Raw genomic sequence first — 23,875 nt, 5'->3', positions numbered from 1 at the left:
GCAGAATTCACATATATTAATATTTTATGAATTCCATTCAGTTTAGAAAAATACTGGTACTTACTGATTTGACAGTTGCTATGATATATATATTGCACGTTCTACAAAAATAATGACTATTTTTGGTTCATCATCGAATATATTTGTTAAAGTTTAAGAATTGGATGTCACACACTCACACATCAAAGGGTTCCCCTTTCACGCAGGAGTAGCTGTAGCTTACAATTTGATCTGCATACACAAAAAAAGACCGTACACGTGAGTGTCGCAGGGTCTGTGTAGTATTGTCCAAACTGGTAGGTCTGGCCGAAGGCAATAAAAGTCAAGATAACGAAAGGCTATCTGAATATACAAGAGAATGGCAGTTGGCCTTTCAGCTAAGATTTAGGGCATTGTTTTCCTGGACCTTCTTCGATATCTTTTTAGCTTCAAAAAGCTTAGCTTTAGCTTAGCTATATATGCTTCTTCTCTAGGGATCCTAGGGAGACCCCAATTGGCTTTAAGATTAGGTCATTTACTCCAAACTCCAAAGTTCGCCTATCACTACCTTCTCTACAGTACTTCACTCCCATCCATCACATGCATGTGGGTTCCAGCACTGTCCCACGATCCCAACCCATATCAGCTTGATTGATACTATGAAGCCTGTGTAAATCTTCCCAAGTGTATTATTCATTTATTTGTGGGCCATATATTCTTTTCTACCATTATTGGCGAGGCTGCTTCATCAAATTTTCAATGTACATATTTCCTTTTAGTTATAGAAGTTGAATGATTTAAGCAATGATATTTTAGTAAATGTGTTGACTTAGGACAGTCGGTAGTATTATTTTTATCTTTATGTAATATGTGGTTGATGACTTCACACCGAAAGTTTTCTTTTCTTATTATAAAATTACATATATTTTTAGTTCTAAAAAAATTTAATTACATAATTTTTTGTGCCGCAATTTTGTGGCAATTCAGATTTGACAAACTGTGAGTTGTAAATAAAAAATTGTGAGTTCGTATAAAAATGACAGACAATCAATCACAATATATCATATAAAATAGTTGTGAAAAAATGTGGTAAAGATTGTAGTCCTAAAATTACTCTAAATCCATCCAAAGTAGAAAGAAGAGTGTAAAGTTGTGATTTACAACTATATTTTATGTTGGCTTTATTCCATGACAAAAAATGTTGTTAGTGCATTAAATTATTTTCTTATATTTTATGAGATTTTATTGTATTGGGTTTAGCACTAAATTGGTGAATAATCGAACATGAAATGAAAATCAGTGCAGTTTCGTGACTAGCTCGCAAAAAGTTCGCAAGTAAAGGTTCCCGCAAAAATGGCACATGAGAAGCACATAATGGAAGCTGAAGAGTCATGCCAAGTTGTTAGTTTTGCGAGTGTCTCGTGGGTAAGGCCAACCCTCGAGGTATCCACAAAACTCTATGCTTGGAGGATTTTAAGTGTGACTTCTTTGCCCTTCACCCATACTATATATACCCTCTTTACCCACAAAAGTATGAGAGGTTATTTAGAGATAAAAACCTCAGATAGGTTTTCTACAATACAACACACCCATCTTTTAAAGAGAGAGCTACTCATCCTTAGAGAAAATCATTATAGCATCTTCTCATTCCCTCTCTCATAGTCATAACTTGAGGGGAGATTTGTACTCAAATACAACTCACACCTATTCAGAGTGTAGTGAGTGTTTTGAAGATTGGAAAGGTTTGGGGATTTGCCAAAAAAAAACCGGTGAGGCTTGGTGAATGCAATCTGGCGTATTGTGAGAACCGAAAAGTTAGAGAAGATATGACTCAAAGAAGTCCGTTAGTAGTAGGAGTTTGGAGGGTTTAAGTACATTGGATAGACTAGGTTATGTGGGTCTTTTGTTATTTGTGTACTCTAACTTTATTCTCTAGTGAATCGATTTCGACTTGGAGGGTCGCAGAAAGGTTTTTTGCCAAGTACTTCGGTTTCCTCTTTGATAACACGTCTTGGTGTTATCTTGTGTTTGCATCTCTCTTCCCTTACTCTTGTACTTTACATTTATTATTTGTTATTCATGTTTATGCACTAGAGTAATATCAGTTCATTGCGCACATTTACTCTTATTCCGCACTTTGATTAAGTAAGAATAAAAGCAATCTAGCCGTAATATAAAATTTGGAGTCTAAACAAGCTTGTATATTTTTAACACAAATCCGAGCTCTTTGAAAGAGAATTAAAAAAAAATCCTTTTCTATTTTTTCCATCTTTAGTTTGTGAGCCAGACACTCTTCAAGTATATATTCTGCTATTCATTGTTCGATCTACATTCAATTACATCTACGTGAAAATTTACTACATTCAATCTTCAATCAATTACATTTATACAATTATTAACAATTCATTATATGAAAAAAAATAATAATAATAATAATAAGAGCATCCACAGCAGATGTGTCAAATGTGCCAAATGCCAAATATTTGGCACATTTGGCACACCAAACATAAAAACGGAGTTTTATCAGGTGTGTTAAATGTGTCAAATTTTTGCAACATGCTACAGTATCGTTGCATTTTGACATGGTACAAACTCAAATGCATTTGTACTTTATTAATTTTTTATTATTCATCTTTCTCTCTCATCCCGCTCAGCCACTCCATCTCCACTTCTCCGGATCTTGCTCTCTCTCCTCCCTCTCTATCTAATCGCCCTCTCTTTAGTGAAGGATGGGTTCCGATGTGGGTATATTCTACCACGGGCTCCGGCATGGGTCAGGTAATGGTGTGGGTCGTGGGTATGGCGGTGTGGTGGGTCGCGACGAGCTGGGTCGTGGTGGGTCGCGACGAGCTGGGTCGTGGCGAGGTGGGTCACGGACTCACGGCAGAGGTGAGTGGGTTTTGATGGGTGGGTTCAGATGGGGTTTAGGGTGGTTTTTTTTTTTTTTTTTTTTTCTCTCTATGATCTCTATTGTTGTGTTTGATGTAGGTTTTGTTTTTGGGTTTGTTTGATTTTCCATGCCAATCTCTCTAGTTGTGTTTTTTTTTTTTTTTTTAAGGTGGCGTTGGTGAAAGTGGGTTTATGCCGGTGATGGCTGGTCGGTGTTGTTGCGGCAGTGGTTGTTGGTGGTTATTGTTGCGGCAATGGTGAATGTGCCATTGTTGTTGTTGACGGTGATGAAAGGAAGGAGATAATATATTATTTTAATGTATAGTAAATATTATTTTAATGTATAGAATTGAATGATAGAACATCTGATAAATGTAGGGGTGTCAATGTTCGACCCAACCCGCAAACACAACACGAACCCAACACGGGTTTTTTCGGGTTAGGGTTGGGTTTTAATGGGTTTGGGTCATAAACGGGTTGACCCGAAAGCGACACGATAAGAAAAATGTCATAAGCGGGTCAACCCGTGTAACCCGCAATAGACACGTTTGACACGCCAATTTATTTGTGTCAACCCAAAATGACCCATTTAACACAACCCGTTTAACTCGTATAACAAATAAATATTTATTTTATTTTAGATTTGTCAAATACCTTTTATATCCAACATATATTTTAAATTAAAAAAGAAAAGTGAGTAATTATAAAAATTTACAAGGGATATAATTGAAAATTGAAACTTTACAAACTCTAGAACTACTAATACTTTTTTTTTTTTGGGCATAGAACTTGCACAAATGAAATTGGATGAGCTTGTGGAAAATGTAATGAATTTGGACATTAACAAAGAATCTATGGACGGTAATTGTGGTCATAGTTAGGATTATTCTACTGTTTGTTCAAATTCTTTCAATATTGATACTTAGCATTTGGCGAGTTCCAAGGATATTATATTTTTGTTGAGCTATATTATTTTATTTTTGTTAAACTTTGTTATTTTGAATTTGGGTTGAAGTGTATGCACTTCTTTTGGAGTGAAAAAAACTTATTTCTAGATGAATGTTATATTTTTGTTAAACTATATTATTTTGAATGTGGGTTAAAGACTTGAAGTGTATGCACTGCTTTTTGGGATGTAAAAAAAATTATTTCTAGATGGATGTTATATTTAATATTATGCAGGTTGAAATAAGTTGTGTTACATTCGTGTCAACCCAACACAACTTGTTTATTAAGTGTGTCAAATGGGTTGTCAGGTCAACTCGCTTTATTAACAGGTCGGGTTAGGGTTGAAGGATCATAACACGATTATTAAATGGGTCGGGTTAGGGTTGAGCCATTTAGTCGAATACCTCTACCTCGACACGACATGAACCCGACACGCTAACCCAAATTGACACCTCTAGATAAATGAGATATTGTAAAATAATAAAGTAAGTTTTTATTATGTCAAAATGACCTCCTCTTTTTTTTCTTTTTTTTTCTTTTTTTTGGGGTAACATTTGCTACGGATGCGTCGTGTTATCACAGAAAACACTGAATCAGGAAATTACTGCGTCGTGTTTTTTTTTTTTTTTTTTTTGGAGACCATTACTGCGTCGTGTTATCACAGAAAACACTGAATCAGTAAATTACTAAAAGTCTTTAGTTCATTAATTATGTGTCATAGTTCTGGTTTTTGTAAAAGGTACTGGTGTACTTTCTTATCTTGTTAGTTTCATTGAAATTGTTAAAGCAACCTATAGAAGCTGGTGATTTGATATTTGATGTGATTGTGTTTAAACACAATTACAAATAGAAGACTTTTCTCATTAATTATAACTTTTTCCGGCACTCCATTATTGAATTTTTGAGAAGGGACGGACTTTCAGTACCAAGTGTTCCTTTTAAGGTTCTCAGAAAAAGAAATTAAAAAAAAAAAAAAAGGGGTGTTTCATTTATGGTGTTGTTTTGTATTGTTTCCTTTTTGTTTTTTGTTTTTTGTTTTTTATATTTATTTATTTATTTATTTTGGAGTTCATTTAGTCTGTGGCTTATAGGCAATGCCAATTCTTGCAATGAAAATTAAAGGGTACTAATATTATAGCAAGTGGCCGATTAAGATAGACTTTGACTCTAGATTTGATGTGTTCGAGGTATAATATCATAAATATATACCTTATTAATTTATTGAGAAATCACACATTTAGATATTTTGGGGGTCAACTTGACGTGGTTTCAAGTTTTAACCATAAAATAATAAATATAAGTTAGATATTTTTGTTAAGAGAGTTTCAATCTATGATATTTGTTCTTGATGATAATTCTTTATTATCAAATTAAGAAATCAATCAGTTTTTTTTATAGGTGGGGATTGAACCCCAGATCTCTTATACAACCATAAAAAATTTTATCAGTTGAGTTAAATGGAACCAACTAAGTTAGATATTTTTTAATACCTAAATATAAATTAAACAATACTAATTTTTAACTTTCTTTATTATATATATATATATATATATATAAACCATTCTTTTTACTTTTTATAATGAATGTGCTTGGGGAAAATAAATATGTCTCTTTATATGATCAAGAATTACTATTTTACAAGTTTGAAATTATTATGATATTGTTTTTGCTATATTTTTGTTGTATTGTTTCATTATCTTTTAACTATTTTTTATGAATTTCTTATTCAATTGTGTGTGATTTCATCTAAATTTTCCGTAATATATTTTATTTTGGTAGCAACACATTTATCAAGATCTCTCTCTCTCTCTCTCTCTCTCTCTCTCTCTCTCTCTCTCTCTCTCTCTCTCTCTCTCTCTCTCTCTCTCTCTCTGTTTTAATATCCAGAATCTAGATTGATATTCATACTAGACATTTATTATTAAAAATTATTATAATAAAAGCAATTTAAAAATAGAAATAATAAAATTTTATTTATTAAAGATATTATTATAACTTCATTTAATAATATAATCGTTGGTGCGGGGCTCTTATTGAGAATCAACCCGACTTGAAACTTTTACAACCGAATGGCAATTTTATTTTATAGCTTTTTTTTTTCTTTTGTTTTTAATCATTGTATTAGGTACACAAAAATAGGAATCACAATGAGGAGGGGCAAGTTTGAAGGATGAGTTTTTTTATCCTGATCCACATGACAAGACAAACCTCCTTACTTCCGTCCTCACCCTTAGGGCACCGTGAGGCCTTGCTTCACAAAATTCAAATTCATGTCAATTTGCTCCGCCCCACACTTGTTTCATCTATATATATATATATATATATATATAAAACCGAAACATTTGCTGGCACCACAATTTTCCACGTCAGCACAATATTTAATAAATAAATAAATAAATAAAAATTATAACTTCTCAAAACCCTAGCAACCTTACCCCTCTCTCAAGTTAAGAAATATAAAACCACGGTTTCTGCAAACTCTCTCTCTCTCCAGACGTAGGAAACCCTAAAGCATTCAAGATCTACAAAACCCTAGCAACTTTACCCCTCTCTCAAGTTAAGAAATATAAAGTCACGGTTTCTGCAAACTCTCTCTCTCCAGACGTAGGAAGCCCTAAAGCATTCAAGATTTACAATGCACGGTATAGATTTTAGCTTATAAAGTTCAGTTTTTGTAAGGTTAGTTTTGTTTATATATTAATTAATACATAGTACTTTGTTCACCATTGAATACTCACGGTCAGGAAAGCAAGAGAAGGCGCATAAATATTTAGTCCTTACGTTTAGGTTTAGGTTTTAAGAGATTTATATACTACTACTATGTGGCTAAATTTCCTGTGACATCAGTTTTATATATATATATATATATATTTTAATTTGTTTTATGTAAGGTTAGTTTGTTTACATCAGTTCTTTATCTCAAAGATAAGACTTTTATTTCTACCGCAAGAACTATTTAGGTATGTATCCCTTGCAAGCACACGTGAACTTAAATTGTCTTTTAATATATGCATGCTTTATTATTTTCTAATAGTTTTCCCGTGCATCGCACGGGTTAGCGACTAGTTATTTTATATTAATAAAACTCATTTCATTAATAGAAATATTTTTGAAATTATAAATAAATTTATCACATCAAATAAAACTAATTTTTAGCAATGATTGAATAATATTATCAAAAGTGTTTAACAAGACAATATTACAACAAAAACAAAAAGTCTTAATATCCATATATTTAAATACTTAGTAATACAAACCAAGTTTTTAACACTAATCTATATATATATATAGATATTAATAGGTAAATTTTAGAGAAAATTCAATTAGATTCTATAATTGAAGTCCAATTTTGTGCTATGTGTCTTAAATTATTTATTTTTAGAGAGTTTTATTTCTTAATTTTGGAGTCAAATGTGGGACCACATCATAAATATTCATCTAAGTGAGTTATTGTGTATAAAAACCAAAGAGTTTAGAATTAATGAATAGAAAAATTTTAAATAAAAAATAAAAAATTTACAATTTTCATTTTCTACCTAATAATATTCTTACAAGACTTTTTAAAAAGTAAAATAAAAAAAAAAAGTATGATTTTCAATAATATTTAAATTTTATACGTAAAAATTATACTATGCATCTTAATGTATATCTTTTAAGTATATTCATCCATTTGCACAGGGTTACAAACTAATATACATAACATTATAATACAAACTCCTAATGCATAACAAAATACATACGGCCTAATTCTTCAAAAATAATTTTCACATTCTTCTGCCGCAGTGCAGGACCCGAAGCTAAAAAGCCTAAACCCATTTCCACCTTGCCCTAGGGTGCAAGGCAAAAATCTCATCCCATCTCCACATCACCATATTTGCGAGACCAGTAAATTACCATCCCTATACAAACTGAATTTAAGTAACCCGCGCAGGCTTTTCTCATTTCTCAATGTCAAATTGACAAAATAGGCATCCCCTCTTCTGCATCACTTTTGTTTTCCAACTGCAAGTTCAAAGCTACATCATACCATGACATTACATTCGCTTCGTTCTCATTTAATTTTATTCGTTTCTTGGATAAAAAGATGGCATAAAAAACTTCTGTTACGTTCATTGTGCAAACCTCCATGGTCAGTAGCGCCCTTAATTAGAAAATATAAAGGCCTAGTATGCTTTCCCAGCTCTGTAAAACGCATCCCAAATTTGGCACTACTTGGGGGCTTGGCTTCCAATCAAGTGATAAGGATGTTTAACCACCATGCCTTGAAATCCCCACAGATGTGTCTGCAACTTGCAAGGTGATGAGACTACATAAGTTCATGACAAACACAAGGGTCATTAGAGACAAATCAACATTGTCACATTAGCATCAAGATACAGATAATAAGAATAATAATTTAGATAGAGAAAGAGATTCTTGTTGAAGTATTTAATTATAATAATAAACCTTTGGAGCTTTCAATGAGAAAGCGAGACTGACCCAGCACGTCGGTGGGTGAGTGACATTAATATTATACAAGGCAAAAAGATTCAAAGATTACAACACTTTGCTGTACAATAAATGAGTAGGACCTTTGCCAGCAACAATGCCAAGCAAGCAAAGCATTTTGGTAACACAAGGCTACCCTTTTCTTATACAATGTTTTAATAAGTACCTGGTGGCCCTTGATAGTAATACATGGTACAATGAATTTTCTTGTTTTGAAGAGTCCAATTGTCCCCAGAACAATCCTGAAAAGAACCATGAATCCATCAAATTGCATGGGGGAGCAAGTCGAAGTGACATTTTAGGTTTTTCTTTTTTCTTTTCTTTTCCTTTCTTTTTTTTTTTTTTTTTTTTTGGTTGATGAATTAGATTCCATTCCTATTTGGGTTCATGAGCCAAGAGGTCTAATCTAGTAATCTTTAACCAGCAAGACTGTCGGTTTCACTCAAAAAAAAGGGAGCTACACTTTCGAAATTGCTTGTTACAGAGGGCAAGGCTTATATGTGTTGATCAATAAATTGAGTTTTTTAGCTCTCAATTTGGCATTTAGTCATTGATCATCCTAAAAGTTGAATGCAATGACCCAATTCAATTCAATAAATCCTTTCACTCCATTATAAGCTTCAGTTGTTAAAGTATAATGAATTTTTGGATGTATTTCTCACTGATAAACTCAAATCAGTTTTAATTGTATTGTGAGTACCACAATATGTATGACACTGATCACTCACCCGCAGGCTTTGCCGAGTCTTTGTCAGTGGGTTCTGATATGACTTTCTGGGTCTTTTCACTTTAGTGGTGTGGACTGGCCTTTTTGCCCAGCCCAACAATTATTGTTTGTTAATATCATTTTGTGTTAGTACTGTTATTTTTATAGGCCAGACCCATTACATCTAAGTTCTACTCTGTAATACAAGAAGGCCCAATGTCAATATCTGGCAAGTCTTTAAATGAAAAAAGAAAAAAAAAAGTGTTTTGAGTCTCAAATTATCAAAGAAACCGAGGGTATTATTTAATTTAACTAGTATAGTAAAATTATTTGTTATTCGTACAAAAGATCTGACCCAAGGAAACATTATACTTGCTAGAAAAAATGTTCCAAAAAAAAAAAAAAAAAAAAAAAAAACCTAAATTGCTAGAAGAAAAATCTAAATTGCTGTCTTTCATTAATTTTTGGCTGTAAGCCTGTAATAGCTGCTTTTGATGTAACAGCTTGAATGTCCCATAGTTCTCAACTTTTCATACTCCTTTCACTGAAAGAGGACTGGAAACATCTAAATTGGGAGAGATAAGGTCTCACTTTAACCTTTTTTTCAATTTTCCTCTGATGAAAGCAACCTATATATATATATATATATATATATATATATATTGTGTGAGGTTTTGGCAAGAACCAATATGTCCCTACATTGATATTATAATCATAATTTCACAGCCTGGAGGACATAGAAATATCCTTTGTCCAAAAAATAATGCCAAATATAAGTTTATTCAAACTCATTTTTGGTCCTGCTCTTTTAATTGATCTAAGCTTGTCAGTATCAGGTTCAATTATTGAGCAAATAAGGCAAGATTATTGCAAATTTTGGCTAAATGTTTTGTTTCTTCCTGTGTGCAAAAGTTCCCATGAAAAAACAAACTCTTTTTTTATTCATTCAGGAATCCCAATTGGTTTCAACTTTCAATCACCGTCACCAAATCTTAATCCACCGACTTGGTGCAACTACTCTGCCGAATTTGAGGACCGTGACCGTTCAATCTCCTTTAAAACCTGCATTGAAAAGTAATACGAGACAGCATGTGACTGTGGGCTCAAATTTCTTCATAAATCCATTGGATGGGTGCAGAAAGTGTGGTACCTTTTTCTTTGATAAATGTACTAGAATTCACGTGCATGCTGTCCACGGAGACTGATTGATTTATTATATTTCAACTCTCACCCTATATATATCCAATATATACACAGGATTTTGACACAGACATTTGCCCAAAAACTCAGTACGAGACATTGGAGGCTGGCAGATTATATAACAAGAGGAAAAAGAAGTTGTTTATGGCTCTCTTTGATCACTTGTTTGCTAAGTTAATGACAGTAAAAACTGTAAAAAGCCAACTCTAAGTCAATGGTTCAAGAGCTTTTGTTGGGTACAAAGAACACGTTTTCAATTGTGTCAAAATCTCAATACGGCCAATCCCATGGTTAGAGATCAAGGAAGAGAGAACACACTATGCTAAAGTCTACCATTGAATTGATGTTTAGGTATGGTAACAAGTAACAACACTATTTCGTGACCATCTTTGGGTCTCCTAGTCCTACCAAACTAAATACTGTAATACATTTCGTCGACGTCTGGATCTCGGTTTAAGAGGGAGAAAAAATTATAGGTTCAGACTTCAGATAGGGACAGGTCCTAGTTTAAGTGTTATCCTAGACAAAGATAAATTGACATCTGCCTTAGATACTAGTGAGAATAAGCCATTATCACAAGTCATTTGCTATTGCTTCAGAGAGATCTTTATCTTTGGAAAATGTATTACCTTTTGTTAGATCAACAAAACAAAAAAAAAAAAGTTTTTTATTTTTATTTTTTATTTGATGTGTGGAGCAATACCAAATGCAGCCATATGTGGAACACGATTTTTTTTTTTTTTTTGGGGGGGTTAGTAATATGTGTAATATGATTATTGAGAGGGCCATCATAGTTTGTTATTTTCTTTTAAGTTTTCATTTATTTAACTTGTAGAAAACCATGTGATGCCTAAAAAAAAGCAATCATTATTGAAAGGACATCATAATTCAAATAATATTAATAACTAACAATAAATGTAGGTTTTATATCCTCTACACATTTAAGATTTAGATATGTTCCTGACAGAAAATTCTTAGGTACTTTTGGAGTATACTGAAATGGTGTTTCTTTTTCTCACATTTATAGTGTGAAGTATCATTCATTATACTCCGAAAGTACCTAAGAATTACTCCTTAATAACTAACAATCCCCTACACATACAATATTTAGATGAGTTCCTTAATAACTGGCAATAAAGCTATGTTTGGTTCAATGAATGATAATTACATCAAGAATAGTAATCTGTATTAATGGGAAGAGTAATGCTATAAATACAAACTATTTTACAGTATTTTTACAAACTGTTGATGTGGCAAATTTTTACTAGTTCTAATATGGGCTCATCACTAATGGGAATCAAATGTGAAGTAATTAAATGACTATTCCCTTTTTATAGGATAAAATAATTATTCCTATTAATATGTTGGGTTCTAAAATAGGAATAAAACCATAAAATATGTATTTTTGAAAACATGCTAATCTTATAATTATTATGCACATAGAGATGGTTTGTATTTTTGGAAATATAATAACTTCTAAAGTTATTGCATGTATTAAGGAATAACTATAACATCTGTTTTAGAAATGAATAACTATTTCTCAGTTCAAGGAATAGCTATTTCTAGTGGATGACTTTTCCATGTGATAAAAATCAAACCAAACAATTGAATAGTTATACCACATAAATTAGCATTCCATTACAAGATTTATTACAACATATCAAATATTATTTAATGCCGTAATAAATTTTACAACTGTTGAAGTGATAGGTTGTAATTGATTAAAATAAAAGTAATGTCGGTATTATTCTACTAGTTAAAATACCGCACTCTATTACCGCTGGGAAGTTGTAATAAATTTCCCAAAAAACCATACCACTTACATTAATGTAATTTGGTTTGGGGTTGGACAGATAACCCCTAGCCTTAAGGTCCACTTTATCGTTTGGTAAAAAGTGTGCTTGACATTAATGTAAGAGGCGGGCTTTGAATTGGACCTTGCTCTTGAAGTTTGATGTAGACAAGTGGTCTCGCAGTGATAACCTTATAGGTTTCAGCCCAGTTTAGCATGGATTAGCAAGTGGGCCTTAGTAATGGCACCCAAATTCATTTGCTTCAATGAGAAAAGAAGAGAAACCACTTTATGCGAGGTCCGATTTTTCATCACCACAAAACTCAACGCATCTCAAATTAAAAACTTTGTTTTCATTATAATGTTATAAATCAACCTGTCATTTCTTCTCAAAAAAAAAAAAAAAAAAAAAAAACCTTAACAATGAATATTGTTTAAAATTCATATATAAATTACATTTTGTTTTAACTACCATATTTATGAAAGTAGTTGTGGGAAGAACAAATCTTTTCCCAATCAGGTATCGTTCGCTTTGGGATGAGCAGGGTCAACCCTTGCTCCCATCCGCACGAATTTACTTAATCCCACATCAGGGAGAGACGCCTCCCACCCTTGCCTTATAAGCACTTAGGCTAAGGAAGGGTGTACCATAGTGTGTGTGATCATACACACTATGGTACATCCTTCCTTAACCCAAGTGCTTATAAGGCAAGAGTGGAAGGCGTCTCTTCCTAATGTGGGATTGAGCAATTCGTGTGGGTGGGAGTAAGGGTCTTCTCCACATAAATGCGACCAGAGAGTTAGCTACAGAGCATTCAATGCGGTGATATCAGCTTTTTCTTAAATATTTCTTGGCTCTCATTGGTCCTGTACATTCGCAGTGCATATCCTTGTCAATAGAACTTCTTGGAACATCATTCTAGACAACATGACACACTTTCTGACCCCTTCTTCGTTTAGTTGAGGAGATACTCCTCCTCGGCCTATCTCTACCAGTCTTTACAGTCATAGCTTACTCGTGAAGTTCAAAGTCTTACTTCTTCCTCCCTATTGATTTATTCTCGGACCACTGTACCTTCTTGGACAAGGCCCAAGGCCCAATATATATTTGGGCCTGCGTCCCCACAGTGGTTATTATTTCCATCAATGATAAAATCTTATATTAAATTCAATGAGTTTTTTCTCTTAAGAAACCGGAAAAAAATAATTACATTCAAATTTAAAATAAAATGTGGGTTTATTTATTTATTATTTTTAAAATATATATGTATTATCACTTTTTTTTTTCTTTTATTAAGTAATTTTTTTTTAGAAGAAGGCAAACGAAATTTTGTTTTAGACTAAAATTTTGGCATACTGAGCTTGGTGGTAGGCCTTCTAAGTTATAACCACTTATCTAATTCAACAAAGGATCTTCTCAAAAAAAAATCTTACATGTCTAAAGCTCATTGAATTGTGTTAACTAATTGCTTCGTTTCTTTTATGATGAGTGAATGAGGTTTATAAATAGAGTCAGAATTCGATAAGGATAAGGTGTAAAATTCATGGTGTAAAGATTGACACATCAGTTTTTTACTTAAAATTCAATATATCATAGTTACAGTTAAGTTGATTTTTAAAATAGGTATTAAAATTAATTGAGTGTGGTTGTACTTATTCTTTAATATGTAATATGATGATGTGGTATGTTAGGATTGGGGGTGTAAAACTTAGGTTTTACACCATATCTTTATAGAGTTTAATCTCTTATACTTATAGATATTAGACTAAAATCCAAAACTAACTCTCAAGCTTCAACTTTTGTCATTTCAGTTCTCTAAGTTTCAATGTTGTCATTTCAGTCGTTTAAGTTTCAAATTTTGTTAATTAAGTATTCCATTAGACTTTTGTTAACTCTTTCCGTTTACTAACCAAAACAATGTTGTTTTGGTTTTTTTTTTTTTTTTTTTTTTTTTTTTTTTTTTGTAATTAAGAAAAAAGAAAAACTGTTATTTCAAATAAATTTTGAAAAAAGGACAAAAAGGGGGAACGACGTCGTTCCCTGCCCCTGAAAACGAAACAAAAAATCACAATATGATTGAGCCTTACCTAAGGAGATTGAGGGAGAAAGAAAGAGGAGGAAGGAGAAAGAGTTAGGGATCGCCGAATCGACAGGGGGAGAGAGAGAGAGATTGCGAGTTGGCGAGGGATCGTGAGATTGAGGCTGAGATAGAGAGAGATATCGACACCAAGAGAGGAGAAGGATTGCAATTTCTCAATTACCAAACAGAGTGCTAATACTTGTTCTCATACTGATCTATTGTACTGAGCATGTTTCCTCTCTGATCTACTAGTCTTTTTTTTTTAGTTGTAAATTGTTTTTGCTATTTTAAAATTTAAAAAGCTTTTCTATTTTTATTTTTTGTGAACTATATTAGTTGCTTGTAGTTGTAGATTTATGTTATTATTTGAATTTGTGCTGTGCTACTTTGAACTTTGGATTTTACACAGCGATCCATATTGTGATTTTTTGTTCTATTTTTAGGGGTAGGTTGTTTCTCTTAGCTGCCTTTTTTTTTCTTGGTTCTCTTTTTTTTTTCTTTTTTGTTTCAATAACAGTTTTTCATTTTTCTTAATTATGAAAAAAAAAAAAAAACCCAAAATAGTGTCGTTTTGGTGAGTAAATGAAAAGAGTTAACAAAAGCCTAACGGAATACTTAATTGACAAAATTTGAAACTTAGAAGACCGAAATGACAAAACTAAAACTTAAATAACTGAAATGACAAAAATTGAAACTTAAAGGGTTAATTTTGAATTTTAACCTAGATATTAATTCAAGCCACCCTTTGAGTGGGCAGAAGGAGGACGAGTGAATGAGATTTTATAAGCATTAATTTATGCCAACTTAAAAGGAGCACCATTACCTATAAGATAACGTAGGCACTTAAATCCATACATTCTTACTCACTCCTTAACAATACGAGCAAACTTAATCCATTAAACTTTTTTTTTTTTAGAAACAACTTAATCCATTAATCAAATATGAAATATTCACATGAAAAATGAAAAGTATCAATTAATTTATCAGATTTTTATTTTGATAAATAATTTATTAGATAACAGACACTAGCGTTTATTATTATTTTTTTTTGAACAAGACACTAGCGTTTATTGTATCTATTGAGATTTAAGTGTTAATAGCTAAAAATCTATCCTTTTATTTCTATTTTTCTCTTCCCGTAATTAGTAATCCAAATGCTGTCATCTCATTTCACATCAAAGAATGTCAACATTATAGTTTTGGCATGGGAATATTGTTCTATTTATAATGCTACATATAAAACTCATAAAAAAAAAAACACAACAAAATTCATAGTTTCAAGGTTCTCCCAAAAAAAAAAAAAAAAAAAAAAATTCATAGTTTCAAAAAATTCATAAACCTTATGGTTTCAAGTTTCAACACAACATAATCCTCCATATTATTACCGTCACCATCCTTAATGCGGTGGTCATTCTATAAGTATAAATGCTTTTAAAGTAGAATTTCTATATTGTAAAAAAAAAAAAAATCATAGTATTGTAATAACTAATTAGCTATATATATAAGATTCTATTTTTTATTTTACTAAATAAAAAAAGAAAATCTTTAGTGTGTACTGGCTAACTCCATGTCATATGACGGCAAATATAAGAGCATCTCAAGTAGATTAGGTAAATTTTTGTACTTTTGGAGAATAAACAGTGACTTTTACCTTTTAACTACCCACTTTTTCAAATACACTTTCTAACAAATTCTCTATCTCATTTTAATATTATTTATTCATTCATTATTTATTCATTTTTTAACTACACATCTTCCAACATTTTTTTATTCAATACCTAATTATTATAATAGAAAAAAAAAATTTGAAGAATGAATAGTAGTCCATCAGACTTAATGAACTACTGTTCATGAGTCAAAAAAAATTCTCGATATAGAGAGTTCATTGAACACTATTGTTATGGTGTTATTCTTTATTATAGAAATTTTTATGCATTTAACTACACTATTGGAGATGCACTAATCCTATGTGTTCTCCTTAAATCTTGAAGGGATTATCGTGATAAGCACAATCACAAATAATAATTTGTTGTCTTAAAAAAGACTGATTCATACGCTCCCTCGATCAAAGAAAGAAAACCTAATCTATCTAAAAATCTTTTAAAAAAAAAATTGTCAAAGACCAGTCAAGCTGACAAACCTCCCAGAATATTCGGTCTCTCTATCCTAAAATCTTTTTCTCCGCAAAAACGCAACAAGTAGAAGGTCATTTACGTAACGCCAAATCACTATTCTCCTCCATTTTTTTTTTAAATTAAAAAAATCCTCACAAAATACCCACCGTTGGATTCCACCAATAATGAGAGATGAAGGGTCAGAAATGGGAGTTTGACCAAAGTACAAAAAAGAAAGAAGGGCGGAATGATTGGGTTTGATCCAAGTTTGACCGCAAAGACAAACCAACAAATTTCGAAAAACATTAAGGCCACCTGGATTCTAGAGAGAGAGAGAGAAAGAGAGGTTGAGATTTTTTTGTTTTGGAATATTTTTTTTCCTATCTTAACTTCTTTTGTTTGTGGGAGGAGAGAGAAGGAGAGGGATTTGAAATTCTCTCTCTTCTTGATGATGTTGTTGTTGTTGTTTTTTTTTTAATATTTTAGATTGTGAAAATTGTTTGGGGAATTAGGGTTTCCAAATTCCAATCATGAATGTGATGCGTAGGCTAAAGAGCATTGCATCTGGTCGCACTTCCATTTCATCCGATCCTGTAAGTTTTTTTTTTTTTTTTTTTCTTGGCCTAGTCTTTGTTTGGTTGCTCAGAAAATTTTCAAAAAGAAGGAAATACAATGTTGAAGCTTTGAAGCTATTTTGTTTTTGTTTTTTTTTTTTTATATAATAATTAATTTGATTGGTTTTGTTTTTGTTTGTAATAAAAATGGTTTCTTTGATTCTGTTTCCTTGTGGGAATGATCAGATTCTTAAATGCATTTGTTAAAAAGGAAAAAAAGAGAGATAATAAAATTTTGATGCTATATAAATTGTTTATTTTTATTGCATTACAAATCGTGGGATTGTTTGTGGTGTTGTAGTTTTCCATTTTTTTTTTTCCTTCTAAAAATGCTGTTGAAGTTAATGTGGGGTTTCATTGTTATGCAATATAAGTTTAATTTAGCTGGTCATTGTTGTTTAATGTCTGTATATATACAAGGTGTGATGGGGAAAGTGCCCTCCACCCAAAATATGTGTTACAAGTTTGAGTACGAAAATCAGCCTCTCCACAAATTTGGGGTGAGCATTGTGTATTGGGTACGACCCTATAACTTTGCGAATAATGGGCTTTCGCATGAGATTTTGATGATGGATCGTGGAGTGTAGTGCTGCTGTTGCGTGAGGATGGGATTTAGTTTTATGAAATGCAGCTAATAAAGCAATTAGTTTATAGGGTGGTAGTTAATAGCTAGGAAGCACGGACGTTTAAAATCTAAATCTAAATCACCATTACTTGCATTTTGGGGGAAAAATTGTGGAAATTTGAGCAAGGAATTCAGAAGAAAGTCCCTATCAAAACAATAAAGTAAAACCTAATGTTTGAAGCATTTGGGCTGTGGTTTGAATTGTATGACATGACAGTTTCTGCTGCTCACAGTAATCAGTCTGCCTCAAGGAGATTTTTCTGACTTTTGGCCTCTGATGCCTTTTGAATTATTAGAAATTTAGAATCTTAAAACTTGTTTTAGTCATGCCTCAAGGTGTTTTCTATGAGGCATATGGCTTTGGTAAAGTGACAAGTATAGCTCAAAAGGGCAGCTAAATTTCACTTTTCTTGAAACTTGTATAACTTCCCAATTGGCTAGTTGGTCAGTCTGTATATTTCGTGTTTCTGGCTCCTTTTAGTTCATTTTGCTACTTTTATTCTTACCCCCTCCCTGGGAATGTTGTTATGGTGAAAGAAACAATTCATTTGCAGTGAGGTTAGTTAATTCAGACAGAGTGCAGATGCTATGTCAGATTTATTTTTAATAATTTAAGATATTTGGGTGCATCACATTGCTACAACTTTCTAATTCATTTTTATGGCCAATTAATTGATTTTCTTTAGGGTGGGGATTCTAGCACAAAGAGAGCAAAGGTTGATCAAGAGACTGAACACAAGGACAATGAGAAACTAAATAGACTAGAGAGGTCTGCCACGGGTCTGGAGCAGCATATGGCCTCTACATCACTGGAAACTGCTGCAAGCACATCTGATGCATCTACAATGCCTAGAAAAGAGAAGTCTGGTTATGATCAGCTTCCTAAAGAAATGCATGAAATGAAAATTAGAGATGAGAAAGTAAACCACCACGATGAAAAGGTTAATTTTTTGTTTGAATTAGTCTGTTTCCTCCTCCATGAATAATTTTCTAATTTCTTAAGTCTATATCATACCTACTATATACGTTTATGAGCAATATTAAATTTTTTTTTTTATACCTATTCAATCTTTTGAAATGTCCTTGTACAGGATTTAATTCTATTAAATCACACAGATCTTGCAAAATCTTTGAAACCACAAAACCTGAAACAGTTAAATCGCTGGTCTAAAATTTTGCATTTTGCAGGATATGGAAGCGACTTTTGTAAATGGTAGTGGTACAGAAGCAGGTCAAATAATTGCAACTACAATAGCTGGTCGAAATGGACAACCAAAACAGGTGACTTGATTTCTTTTGTCATTGCATTTTTTGTCTGCTGTGCTGTTTTCATGCTTGTCTATTGAGATTGAAGTAGGAGTCTTTTAAAAAAAAATGTATATTCTCACCTTCTTCTGGGTCTTGTGATTGATCTGAGGAGTCTGCTTTTATGGTTTTTCTTTCTTCTGGCTCCCCTTCCCCCCTCATGCAGTTGCCTGTCGGGGAGGTTTTTATTATTTATTTTTTATGGTTTTTTTTGGATGCCTTTCATGGCTTGGTTGTTGAATATAATTTACAACAATAGCACGCTCATGTGTATATGAAAATATGCATACTTGGGTGTACTAACTTTCCATGCAAGTAAAATTTTAGTTGATACATAACTCTGAAAACTTGACATCTAGTGATTGAAGTTTCTCTGCATGATATTTGGCTTTAGAACCTCTGCTCTGCATTGTTCTGTATTTCGAACATAAATTTTATTAGAATCAGCAATGTACAAAGCTGTTAATAATTATTTCTTACCTGGTTTCAGACAATCTCATACATGGCAGAGCGTGTGGTTGGCACAGGTTCATTTGGTGTTGTCTTTCAGGTACTTGGACTTCATCTGCCTGTGTGCATATGTCCATATTGATGTTTTGGTTTATTGTGTGTCTCTGTGTTGATATTTTTGTTAATAAAGATTTTGATGTCTCTTCCATTTCCACATGATATGTATATGTTGTAGGCAAAGTGCCTGGAAACAGGTGAAGCAGTAGCAATAAAGAAGGTGCTGCAGGATAAGAGATACAAGAATAGAGAACTTCAGATTATGCGCTTACTTGACCATCCTAATGTTGTTCCACTGAAGCACTGTTTTTTTTCAACCACTGAGAAAGATGAGTTATATCTTAACCTTGTCCTGGAGTATATATCTGAGACTGTCTACAAAGTTTCAAAGCACTATATCAGGATGAACCAACATGTGCCCACCATCTTTGTACAACTTTATACATACCAGGTGAATGATGAAACTTTGCATTTATCTGTGCTGTAAGATTCGAGGCATATACCACATAATTACATGGTTGCTTTGGGTCTTTTTACTCGTTAAATTGTGTTATGTTATCTTTGTAGATTTGTCGTGCGTTAAATTACATGCATCACGTTGTTGGAGTGTGTCATCGGGACATTAAACCACAGAATCTACTGGTAAGATTTTCTCTCTTGTTTCATTGGTTCAACATCAGCATGAAAGAATTTATCAGTCTTCGCTTTTGTACATATTTGTGTGTCAATTTGAACCATACATTTAATAGCCTACCACCCCTCTAAATGAGTCATGAAATTTTAGCAAGTTGCTGTTGTGGCTTTTGACTCTGATTCAATTGATCTAAGAAGATTGATTCTGTCAGAAACTAAAAATGCTAAGTTTTTTATAGTAAAGATAAGTGACTAGCTCTGAGAATTTTTTTTATGCAATAAGAAAGGTAGTTGAAATTACTTGTTAGCGCTTCACCTTGACAAATTTTTATGATTTTATCATCCGCTTTGTATGAAGATGATAATAGTTGTTATAATGCATAATCTAGGATTACAGAAAATACAATTATAATGCTATATAGTGCACATTGGTAAAATCAGCAGTTATGTTGTTCTCTGTTCAGCATTAAGATGTCATTTTGTTTGAATTCATGTTTGTTACTACATAATGACAAGGCTTCCTAGGACTGAGGTGTATGATGCTTACTGCAGGTCAATCCCCATACTCATCAGTTAAAGATATGTGATTTTGGCAGCGCAAAGATGCTGGTATGCTTTTCCTTCTATTTTCTTCCTTATCCAAAAGGATTTCAGAAATACTCTGAACATGTTAAGCAACTTAAATTTTTTTTTTGACAATTTTAGGTGCCAGGTGAACCCAACATATCGTATATTTGCTCACGATATTACAGGGCTCCAGAACTTATATTTGGGGCCACAGAATACACAACTGCTATTGATATGTGGTCAGTTGGTTGTGTCCTTGCTGAGCTGCTTCTAGGACAGGTGGGTGTATATATATCCGGCACTTTTATTTTCTGAATTTTGATGTCAAAGTTTAATAGTCAATATATCTTTGAGATATTAGTTAATGTAAATTTCTACTTTATTTCATCAGAGATGGAGCATGTTTTTTGCAGCACTTACAATAGAATTTTTATCTTTCTTTTTAACTTCTAGAAGTGGTTTCCAGTTGTATAATTTCAAATCTTTTAGTGAATGAAGTGTGGATAGAGTTACCCCTATCATGTTCTCTAGCAAAAGTTTCCTGGTACAGTTGTTCAGTGTGTTTTACCTCTCTATTTGGTTGTGTTCCTTTTTGGACATGCCTTCGTTCTTTGGAGATAGGAAGTTTTTAATCTTAGAGGTTTACAGCACTAGGACCTATTTAAAAGCATCTCCTATATAAGTGTAATTCTGTTTGTTTATTATCTTCCTGCTTTTGGCTTCCCTTTTTTAACAATCCTTATATGAATTATGCACATATTCTTTTGTTATGAAGTTTTTGGAGATTTAGTTTCTTTTCAAATAAGACACTTGTCTGGTTCTGATGTTTACTGGGTTTCACATCATATGCAGCCACTGTTTCCTGGTGAAAGTGGTGTTGATCAGCTGGTTGAGATCATTAAGGTGTACTATCAATAACTTTTTGTTTCCTTTGATTATTATTGCTTTTTCTGTTTTGCATCTTCTTAGTGATTTTCTTCCTCATTTTTGGCTGTATTATATTAGATTCTGGGGACACCAACCAGAGAAGAAATCAAGTGCATGAATCCAAATTACAATGAGTTTAAGTTCCCTCAGATCAAAGCTCACCCATGGCACAAGGTTTGCTGGAAATTTTATCACTATATTTTCCTCATTGTACATGTACTTTTTGTGATGGTGAATCTTATGACGTTACGATTTCTAGATATTTCACAAGCGAATGCCCCCTGAAGCAGTGGATCTTGTCTCAAGGCTGCTGCAATATTCACCAAATCTACGTTGCACTGCTGTAAGACAGTTTAAATTTTGTTTTCTATGAATGTTGTCAAATGTTTCTACTCTTACTTAATGATGGTTCAGTAGATACTGGATGGTTGAAGTTTTGTCTTCCAATAATAATGTGGAAGATCTGCTTTATTTTTTTGGGTGAATCTTGAATCTTGATGTGGCTACAGCTTTGATAGGTACATTTTTAGGATGAATTTGCCATCCAATTCTAGGGTCAAGAAGCTGCTTTGGTAGCCAATTGCTATTATTAAAATGCCTTTATAGTAAAACATGATTTCATTTAATCTGTATTTTGGCTTGTTTTATTTATATTATTTAATTTGTCAAAATATAGCCTTCTAAGTCTAGTCATTGTCCGAGATTATTAATTCTTGAGAAATATGGATTGTTGTTAGATGATGATGTAATTTAATCCTGGCTTTCAGTTGGAGGCATGTGCGCACCCCTTCTTTGATGACCTGAGAAACCCAAATGCATGCTTGCCTAATGAGCGAGCACTTCCAGCTTTGTTTAATTTCACAGCTCAAGGTAAGTTGATGTTGAGTACTTTCCCTTTATATATTTGATTGAGGATCCATATTGCTGATGCCAAAACTCCCTGCAGAACTGGCTGGTGCATCTATTGAACTGCGTCATCGACTCATTCCTGAGCACGCAAGGAATTGAATTTTTTATCAGACATGGTGGTCACGTCAGTAGCAAATATAAATGGGTTTTAGGGTGCTTAGTTGTCCGATTAGCTGTGCTTGCCCTGCCCCAATAGCCCAGAAGCCGCCCTTTGGTCTTCACAAATTATCATGATAGAAACAAGGGGTAGGAGTGTCATGGGGCTGGCAGGCTGTTCATAATGGTGTGGTGGATGTGCAGGTGGAAGTGGGAGTGCTTGAATGAGGTTGAAATTTTCCAAGTTTTAGGATGTGACGAATGCGTTGATGGTGAATGAGTTGTTACAAATGTTATTGTGTTGTCATATATAGTTAATGGGCATTTGATTGGAGACTAACTGAATGGGATCTGTTAGATGAATTAGGATTTTTTTTAGTGTATACCATTCTTACTCATTTTTGGTGTTACAAAAAGAAATTCAGATATCCAAGAAATTCGTGTCAAGGTCTCTATTTTCACCACCCTTTGAGAAATAACCTGTGTTATATATTGTTGCTTATTGGAAGAGTTGCTGAAAGTTGAACTGTGGAACACCAGAACAGCACAAACTCAAATCATAATAAAGCTATTTGCGTGCTTTTTTAATTATAAGCTGTTTAATCTTATCATGTCGTCAAACCTTTTCAAGCAACGTTGGAAAAAATTGCCATCTAAATGTGGATGAGCTTGCTGCCATCAGCCATATTGCAAATACCCTACTCATCTGCTTGCTTCTTTCCTGAACGTGAAGAAAATGCAGGAGAAAAGAAGTGAACCCTCCATGGCTCAGCTTGAAAAAGATAAAAATATTGCTTGTATTTCATTAGTCAATGTAATCATGTTTTATAATTTAATTGGGGAACTTGATCTATGGCACCTAAAAAATTGTACTTGCGTTTTGTTCAAATTTCAAAACTTAGGACGGAAATTCAACTCATTGACCGGTCTTGCTGCACTTTCTCAGTACCAGGGGAAAAAAAGGGTTATGTTGTCTGATATCCTGGAACTCTTTTGGTGCTTAATACATCCAAGATGATCTATAAAACTTTGGGACTTGGTAGAATACCTCTAGCAAAAACTTGATTGTTTGCTCTTTTGATTCGTATAAAATTAAACGACACCAATCTCAAAATGTACCAATAAAGACAACCAAAAAAAAGGCCGGAAATTTTAAGCAAGTGGTATGATAAGTAGGCAAAGGTACACCATTTTTATGGTCTGTGGCACTTCCCTTCAAACCATAGGATGCTATATGTCAAGAAGTGAGTATAGTACAAGCTTGTGAGAAAGTCCAAGTAATAGCCTGCAGCTATTAAAGAATGCAAAAATAAAGCTCAGCTACATGAATCAGTCGTTCTTATTATTCAAAGTCTCAAACTAATTGGGATGTACGTAGTCTAGGCACTCAATCCTCACCTGGATAAAAAACTTTTTGTTTTTTGTTTTTAAATTTTTTAATCTTTTACTTTTTCTGATAAGGATAAAAGTTAAGCTGTTAACTGTTAACCTTTTT

General features: G+C 33.0%; 1 protein-coding gene across 1 annotated transcript; it reads left to right on the top strand.

Moving 5' to 3' along the window:
• Positions 1 to 16,500: 16,500 nt before the first annotated feature.
• Positions 16,501 to 22,968, top strand: LOC126696991 (shaggy-related protein kinase theta). The gene is made up of 13 exons (XM_050393780.1): positions 16,501 to 16,790; positions 18,123 to 18,377; positions 18,625 to 18,717; positions 19,232 to 19,291; positions 19,427 to 19,699; positions 19,816 to 19,890; positions 20,434 to 20,490; positions 20,587 to 20,727; positions 21,301 to 21,351; positions 21,454 to 21,549; positions 21,635 to 21,718; positions 22,143 to 22,245; positions 22,322 to 22,968. Exons 1-13 carry the CDS (start codon positions 16,728 to 16,730, stop codon positions 22,381 to 22,383), a joined length of 1,413 nt encoding a protein of 470 aa, XP_050249737.1. The 5' UTR covers positions 16,501 to 16,727; the 3' UTR covers positions 22,384 to 22,968.
• Positions 22,969 to 23,875: the final 907 nt, after the last annotated feature.

The sequence above is a fragment of the Quercus robur genome, chromosome 8, assembly GCF_932294415.1.
Source record: "Quercus robur chromosome 8, dhQueRobu3.1, whole genome shotgun sequence".
Taxonomy (NCBI): domain Eukaryota; kingdom Viridiplantae; phylum Streptophyta; class Magnoliopsida; order Fagales; family Fagaceae; genus Quercus; species Quercus robur.
The sequence above is the reverse complement of the archived record's forward strand: the minus strand, read 5'-3'. Positions and strand labels throughout refer to the sequence as shown.

Excerpts from the sequence above, each read along its gene's own strand:
- LOC126696991 (XM_050393780.1), top strand. The coding sequence starts at position 16,728 with ATGAATGTGATGCGTAGGCTAAAGAGCATTGCATCTGGTCGCACTTCC. Across the intron at positions 16,791-18,122 it reads CTTCCATTTCATCCGATCCT|GGTGGGGATTCTAGCACAAA; the intron begins GTAAGTTTTTTT and ends GATTTTCTTTAG. Across the intron at positions 19,292-19,426 it reads CATTTGGTGTTGTCTTTCAG|GCAAAGTGCCTGGAAACAGG; the intron begins GTACTTGGACTT and ends TATATGTTGTAG.